The sequence below is a fragment of the Suncus etruscus genome, chromosome 11 (assembly GCF_024139225.1).
Source record: "Suncus etruscus isolate mSunEtr1 chromosome 11, mSunEtr1.pri.cur, whole genome shotgun sequence".
Classification (NCBI taxonomy): Eukaryota; Metazoa; Chordata; class Mammalia; order Eulipotyphla; family Soricidae; genus Suncus; species Suncus etruscus.
Window position 1 is genome coordinate 26,965,147 of NC_064858.1, and position 8,883 is coordinate 26,974,029.

Here is an 8,883-nt window from a genome sequence, read left to right on the forward strand (position 1 = left end):
ACCAGAGCAATAGCACAGCAGTAGGAGGTTTGCCTTGCAAGTGGCCAACTAAGGACAGACCGGGTTTGATCCCTGGTATTCCATATGGTCTCCTGAGCCTGCCAGGAGCAATTTCTGAGCCCAAAGCCAGGAGAACTCCTGAGTGCTGTTGGGTGTGGCCCCAAAACAAAATAAATATTTGTTTACTTACTAATTTTTGTGGTTGTAAGGATCATAGACTACAAAGCTGACAAAATGATATTCAGTATATTTGAGACACCAGGTATTTGAGCTCATGACCAGATACTTGCAAGGTTGCCAGGCACGTATTTTAAACCTCAGCTCTATTCTTCCAAGTTCCAACCATCATTTTTAATGCAAATCGAAAGAGTTCTGTATAGAAGAACATTAAGAAGAAAAGGAGAGGGAGCAAAAGCAGGAGAGAAATTCATTGGGTTATCACTGCCATCTGGTGGCATAAATACAAAAAGTGAATTCGGGAAATGTATTATTTGAAAAAGTCTCAAGAAAATGCTTAATTTCATAAAACAAAGAAAGAGCATTGTTCAAAAAAAAAAAAAACTTACATTGTGACCAAAACACTGAGGGAAATATCCAGATATTTTCTAGCTCATGTGGAGGGAGAAGAGCAATCTGATGGTCAAATGGTATAATAAGTTTGTACCCTCTAAAATATAAATACTTACAGGATTTTGAACTAATTTATGTTTTGGTTTTTATACTACATTCATCTGTGCTCAGTGGTCATTTATGGAAGGGGCTGGTGGACCATACTAACTCAGAGGTTGAGCTAGACTTCCCAACAGCTCTGTAGTCCTTGTAAACCAATGTGACCTCAATTTAAAATGGATTTAAGTCTTGAGAGAACTCGATGGTCTGGTACATGCTTCATATGTAGAAGATTCAGATTTGATCTCCAGAATTACATAATCTCCTAAGCACTGGCAGTTACCCTTAAATACCACTGGATGTGGCCCCCAAACCAAAATCATGATAATAATTAAAAAGAACGTGCTAAATTCAAAATGCAAAATGCAAATTTATTCCCATGTTTTTAATTAATTAATATTTAATTGACACACTTCCTGCAACAAATGTCCATAGCTTCACTCCTGTCCTTCCCACAACCATCTATAAGTGAGTGCAATTATTTTTTGTCTATTCCTCTTTCTCTGGCTTATTTCACTCAGCATAATATTCACCATACCCATCCATGTATGTATATATACATATATATATATTAGATATTAATTCCATCTCAAATACATAGTGGATAAATAGCTTCTCCCAATAAGTGGGCATACTTTATGTCCTGGTCACTAATTATATTGAGGTACAGAAGCTTTATAGTTCAATGTAGTTCCATTTGTTTATCATTGCTTCCATTGTTGGTAAGGATGTTTTATCCTTGAAGATCCTTTTAGCTTCAATGCCATAGAGTTCTGCCTAGGTTTTCCATTACCTACCTTACGGCTTAAGGTCTAATATCAAGGCCTTTAATCCACTTTGATTTGACTTTTGTTCAAGGCATTAAAAAGAGGTCTGAGAGAAACCAGAATGATAGCACAGCACATAAAATACTGGCTTCGCATGAGGCTGATCTGATTTCAATCTCCAAGATCCCATATAAACCTTTGAGACCACCAAGAGGGATTCCTGAGTTCAGATCCAGAAATCATTCCTGAGCACCACCAGATGCAGCCCATAAAACAAAACAAATTAACTAAAATACAGGTCTGAGGTTTTCTTTCTTTTTTTTTTTTCTTCTTTTTGTAGCTGACCAGTTTACCCACCAATACCTATCGAAAAGGCTTTCCTTGCGCCACTTTAATTTCTTGTCCCTTAATCAAAGATTGATTCATAATATTAAAGGGTCTGTCTTTATTCCAATGCCATGCCAATTTCATGACTACTGTAAAGTTTAAAGTTGAGGAAAGTGATGCATTTCATCTTATTTTTCCCAAGGATGACTTAAGCTATTCATGGAGATTTATTGTTCAATGTGAATTTCAGCAGTGTTTGATCTTTTTCAAAAATGTCATCGGTATCCTCATTGGGGTTGCATTAACTCTGCACGGTGTTTTGGGGAGTATTGATTTCATTATGCTAATTCTCCCAGTCCTTGAGCAGGGGATGTGTTTTCATTTTCTGTGTCCTCTTCTATTTCTCAAAGCATTTTTTTTTTTTGCTGGTCTTTTTTTTTTTCAGATAAGTCTTTCACCTCTTCAGTCAAGATAATTTTGAAGTACTTTTTCTGAGACACAATTGTGAAAGGAATTGTTTTATAATACGTTTCTTCTCTTTCATTTTTCATATATAGAAAAGCCATGATTTTGAGAGGGCATTGATTTTGTAGTCTTCCATTTTAATATGCAATCTATTGTTTCTAGATTCTTTTTTGTAGTCTTTAGAATTTTCTAAATATAGTAACATCTTATGTGCAAATAATGACAATTTGACTTCTTACTTGCCTATGTGGAATCCTTTGATATCTTTTTCTTACCTAATTGCTATGACAAGTATTTCCAGTACTAAATTAAATAGAAGTGGTCAGAGTGAGGAACCTTGTCTTGTGCCAGATCTTAGGAAAAAAATTTAAATTTTTCCCTATTGAGTATAATGTTTGCTATGGGCTTGTAGTAAATGGCTCTGACTATATTGAAGAAGGTTTCTTCAATTCCCATGTTGTTGAGAGTTTTCATCATGAATAGATGTTGGATTCTGTCACATGCTTCTCTGCATTTATTTATATGATCATATGATTTTATGTATTATTTTATTGATAAAATAAATATCAATTTTGTTGATTATATATAAAATATGTTTTATTTTATTATATAAAGAAAACATTAATTGACTTGCAAATGTTAAACCATTCTTGCATGCCTAGAATATATTTTAGGCATGTTTGATATCTTGGATGAATTCTTGGAATTCTAATTGCTAGTACTTTGCTAGTACTTCACCAAGGTTATCAGCCTGTAACCTCTTTTATTATGGTGTCTCCATTTTTGGTATCAGGATTATATTAGCTTCATAGAAACTACTTGGAAGTGTTTTTTGTTTCTATTTGTTCAATTTTCCTAAAGATCTTGAAGATGACTGGCAATAGGTCCTCTTTAAAGATTTGAAAGAATCCACTAATGAATTCATCCAGGGGTCCTCAAACTTTTTAAACAGGGGGCCAGTTCACTGTCCCTCAGACCATTGGAGGGTCTGACTATAGTAAAAATAAAACTTATGAACGAATTCTAATGCACACTGCATATATCTTATTTTGCAATGAAGAAACAAAACAGATACAAATACAATATGTGGCCCGTGGGCCATAGTTTGAGGACCACTGATAGACCTTAAGTTTTATTTTTGCAAAGACTTTTGATTTTCATTTCAATTTCCTTAATAGTCATAGATATAATCAGGTATTCCAAATCATCTTGGTTCAGCATTGGGAGGTTATAAGAGTCCAAGAATTTATTCATTTCTAATAAGTTATCTTATTTCATGACATAAATAAAAGAAAGATCATCTCTTATTTTTTACTAAGTTTTTGGTTTGATTTTTGGGTTTCCAGTTCATTAATTTCCGTTCTAAATTTTATTATTTCCTTCCTCCTGCCTGGTTTTATCTCATTTTTCAGTCATTTTTCAATTTTTGGTGGGGGGTTTTGGGTCACACCTGGCAGTGCTCAGGGGTTACTCCTGGCTTTATGCTCAGAAATTGCTCCTGTCAGGCTCAAGGGACAATATGGGATGCCGGGATTTGAACCACCAACCTTCTGCATGCAAGGTAAATGCCTTACCTCCATGCTATCTCTCCAGCCCCCATTTTCCAATTTCTTTTTCTTTTTTTTTTTTTTTTTGGTTTTTTTTTTTTTGGTTTTTGGGTCACACCCATTTGACGCTCAGGGGTTACTCCTGGCTATGCGCTCAGAAGTCGCTCCTGGCTTGGGGGACCATATGGGATGCCGGGGGATAGAACCACGGTCCGTCCTAGGCTAGCACTGGCAAAGCAGACACCTTACCTCTAGTGTCACCACGTCGGCCCCACTAGCAGTTTTTCTTAAGTAATTTGACATCCCCTCATTAAGTACATATAAATTTAAGAAATGTCACTTCTTCCTGATGTACCTTTTGATTAATAAAAAATTACCCTCTAGGATCCCCAAATCCCAACCTTAGAACTGGCACAGTTTCCTGCACAAGCATCAGGAATCAAACTCTCCTCAAGGGAGGCATTAGTACTGCTCTGGCACCCACTTGTACCAGGGTAGATTCATATGACACCTGGATGATGAGGAAGCAATAATAACTTGATCTAAGGGCAGGTTACCATACCTCACCACCTAACAGTGAGATTAAATCAGAAGACTCTCTGTTATAGGATCTGAGCAAAAACCAAGATCACTAATTAAAGAAGACTGACTATGACAACCTCTACTGAGCAGAACTTTCCCTGGGATCATAAAGAAAGAATTTATCCTAGGCTTTGCTCTAGAAGCTGTGCAAAAACCAAGATCTCTAATTACAGAAGACTGACTTTGACAACTGCAACTGAGCAGAACTTTCTCTGGCACCATAAAAAAAGACTTTGGGGTTTGACTACTAACATGCCCGAAACTTACAGTCCAGGGATGGCAAACAAGTTCGAGACAAAGAGCCAAAATTTTAAACTCTGAGAGTCAGAGAGCCACACCACGCAGTGACCTGCCAAAACAAACACACAAAAGCAAACAATTTTAACAATAATATATTAAACACATATTGCATTTTGCCATTTTGAGTGAGGGTCAAAATCCTGCAGTGATGGTGAGGGTGCGCTGCGTCCTCCACACTAAGAACTAACGGCAAGATGTGACCCAACATGTGACACGGGGTCCCCAGCTCGCTGACCCTTGCAGTTGTTTCCAAGGGATGGGAGACGGGACTCCTCGCTAGGAGAGCTCTACTCAGAGGTCCCTCCTCAGAAGCAGCAGAACAAGATCCAAATTTGGCAAAGAGCCACAGTATACAAAATCATGATCAGAGGCAAAGAGCCGCATTCATTTTGGCTGGGAGCCACCCCTGCTATAGTCTGTCTCATGATAATATGCTTCAAGGGTAGAGACACCTTGTATCTTTTAGGCCAAAAAATTTTTCTTTCTAATTTCCCTAATGTTTACTGTGCCTATACAAAAAAAAATTGCCACATCTGCTCTCCTTTTTTTCTTTCTTTTTTTTTTTTTTTTTTTTTTTTGGTTTTTGGGCCACACCCGGTAACGCTCAGGGGTTACTCTTGGCTATGTGCTCAGAAGTTGCTCCTGGCTTGGGGGACCATATGGGACACCGGGGGGGGATCGAACCGCGGTCCGTCCAAGGCTAACACAGGAAAGGCAGGCACCTTACCTTTAGCGCCACCGCCCGGCCCCTCTCCTTTTTTTCTTTGTCTTTTTTCTCCTTTTTTAAAATTGTATTCATATTTAAAGATTCTAGATAGGAGCCTCCTCCTTTTTTACAGAAACATAGATCATGAAGTATCTTGTTCTGCCTCACATTTATATGTCTTCCTACAAACTGAGGAAAGGGGAAAAAAAGTTTATGGGACACAGGGGCCAAGTGGTCTCAGGAGCATAAAGTGAAAATAAAAAATGGTCATCCCTAAATAACCAAACCAATGTTAATGACAGTAGAATCATGAGACTCAAGCTATAACAAGCTATACACAAGATGAAACTGTTACACTTGCAGTCTAGGGGGGCCAAGGATGAAGCTATGAAATGCATGCTGGGAACTATGATGGAGGTAGTTTAACACTGGTAGTTAGAACGGTTCTAATTCACTATCACTATGTAACCGAAATATAACTGTGAATGACTTGTAATTAGCATTGGTTTAAATTTAAAAAAATTACCCTCTGGGGCCTGAGAGATAGCACAGCAGTAAGGAAGCAGTAAGGAGTTTACCTTGCAAGAAGTCAACTCAGAATAGATCTGGGTTTGATTTACAGCATCTCCCAATCCTGCCAGGAGCGATTTCTGAGCTCAGAGTCAGGAGTAACCCCTGGGCACCGCTAGTGTGGCCCAAAAACAAAACAAAACAAAAAAAAAAGAAATTACCCTCTCAGTCTCTTAAAATGTTTCTCTGCCTAAAGTTTATGTCATCTGACAATAATACGACCACCCATCCTTTTTTTTTTTTTTTTTTTTTGGTTTTTGGGCCACACCCGGTGACGCTCAGGGGTTACTCCTGGCTATGCGCTCAGAAGTCGCTCCTGGCTTGGGGGACCATATGGGACGCCGGGGGATCGAACCGCGGTCCGTCTCTCCTAGGCTAGCGCAGGTAAGGCAGGCACCTTACCTCGAGCGCCACCGCCCGGCCCCACCCCATCCTTTTTTAAAGAGTTGTTTGGTTGAGGCATTTTCTTCCAACCGCTTATTTTGAGTCAGAGGCAGCAGGATATTGAGTTCAATTTTTTATATTATTTTATTTTAATTTTTTGTTTTGGGGGCCACACCCAGCAGTGCTCAGGGTTTACTCCTGGCTCTGCAGTAAGAAATTGCTCCTGGAATGCCAGGAATCAAACCCGGGTCTGTCCCTGTTCAACCTCTTGCAAATGCCCTATCACTGTGCTATGTCTCCAGCCCTGAGTTCAGTTTTTTTAATCTATTTTGTGGCTTTGTCTCTTAATTAGTGCATTTAGTCCATTGACATTGAGAGAGATTATTGTTGTGGAATTTTGTGTCATATTTTTCATACAAGATTGGTGTGTTTCTTTCTTTTTTGGGGGGGGAGGGGCCACACCTAGCAGTGCTCAGGGGTTATTCCTGGCTCCAGGCTCAGAAATTGCTCCTGGCAGGCACGGGGGACCATATGGGACGCCGGGATTCAAACCAATGACCTCCTACATGAAAGGCAAATGCCTTACCTCCATGTTATCTCTCTGGCCCCATGTTTCTAAGGTTTGTCTTATCATAAAGTACCCTCCTTAGTTCTTTTAAATTGAGTTTTGAATCTATAAAGTTCCCGAGCTGTTGTTTATTCATGAAGTTGTGTCATCAATCTGAATGAGATTCTTACTGGATAAAGTGCTCTTGGTGAGCCATTAATTTTTTTAATTTTTCATTCTATCCCACTACAGTATTTGGGCGTGAAGGATTGCCTTTGATAAATTTGCTATAATCTTAAACTTGCTCCTTTGTATGTAATTTCTTTCTCTAATCTTGCTCTGCTCAGTATTTTATTTATATCTAAGATTTTTATCATTCTCATTAGGATGTGTCTTGGAGTATTTTTATTTAGATCTCCTTTAGCTGATACTCTTTGAACCTCCAGTGTGTAGCACATATACTTTCCAGCTTTGGAAATTTCTCAGCAATGATGTCCTTGACTGCTTGCTTCTTTATAGTGGAAATTGAGCTCCCATATAATCCAGCAATACCAATCCTAGGGATATGCCCTAAGAACACAAAAAACACAATATAAAAATGCCATCTACACTCCTACATTCATTGCAGGATTATTTACAATAGCCAGAATCTGCAAATAACCCACGTGCCCGAAAACAGAAGAGTGGCTAAAGAAACTGGTATGACTACACAATGGAAAACTATGCAGCTGTTAGAAATAAATGAAGTCAGGAAATTTGCTTATATGTGAATGGATATGGAGATTATTATGCTGACTGAAATGAGTCAGAGGGAAAGGTATAAAAATGGAATAGTCTTACTCATCTGTGGGATATAAGAAAAATAAAAATCATAAGGTAATTATATCTATAGACAATAGAGATGAGGGTCTGGAGGACCAGCCTATGATATGAAACTTGCCATAAAGAGTGGTGAGCGCAGTTAGAAGACTTAACTGCAATGACAACTACCATGACTATGATATTGAGAGAGAGAAGTAGAATGCCTGTCCCAAAGAGAGGGAGGGTGGGAGTAGGAAAATAGAGGACATTGGTGGCTGGAAAGTTGCACTGTTGATGTGTGTTATACATTCCATGACTAAAATCCAACTATAAAAATTCCAGAACCATGATGCTTAAATAAAGAAAATATTTAAATACAAAAGAGAGGGGCCGGAGAGATAGTATGGAGGTAAGGCATTTGCCTTTCATGCAGAAGGTCATTGGTTTGAATCCCGGCATCCCATATGGTACCCCCGTGCCTGCCAGGAGCAATTTCTGAGCATGAAACCAGGAGTATTCCCTGAGCACTGCCGGGTGTGACCCAAAATCCACACAAAAAAAAAGAGAGTGATCTCTGAGCAGAGTCAAAAGTAAGCCATGAACACAGTTGGTAGTACCTCATATCCCCTTCCCCAAACACACACACACACACACACACACACACACACACACACACACACACACAAAGAGAAAATTTTCTCCTTCTCTGGAAGTAGTGCGTTCCCCTAAAAGCTGTCATAAGCCAAAATGGTGTAAAGCAAAACAAGAATCATTTTTCTTGTAAATGATTTTCAGTAGGAATACACCAAATTAAATGTGAAATTATTATAGAAGCCGCATGACCTCAACTAATAAAATCAATAAAAGATCACTCAATTGACAATATTCAGCTTAGTAGACCTTCATACAATGACATAAGACCTGATTGCAAAATATGACCATTTTCTCACATTTTCTTTTAATGCAGTTTTTGTTTGTTTTCTATAATTCCATCACTATTTAGCTGTATCAAGCAATGTTAAGAAAATTATTCATGACCTCGCCTCGGAGCAGCCATGATGGAAGGCCTGGACGACGGCCCCGACTTCCTCTCGGAGGAGGACCGAGGACTTAAAGCAATTAATGTAGACCTTCAAAGTGATGCTGCTCTCCAGGTGGACATTTCTGATGCTCTTAGTGAGAGAGATAAAGTAAAATTCACTGTGCACACAAAGAGTT

At 38.7% G+C, this 8,883-nt stretch overlaps 1 protein-coding gene across 1 annotated transcript in view; it reads left to right on the forward strand.

Annotated features, from left to right (window-relative positions):
- Nucleotides 1-8,707: 8,707 nt before the first annotated feature.
- LOC126022864 (sorting nexin-6-like) overlaps nt 8,708-8,883 on the forward strand; it is a 2,248-nt gene continuing 2,072 nt past the window's right edge. The window contains exon 1 of the mRNA XM_049783898.1: nt 8,708-8,883. Coding sequence (XP_049639855.1) covers nt 8,721-8,883 — 163 coding nt within the window. The 5' untranslated portion in view covers nt 8,708-8,720.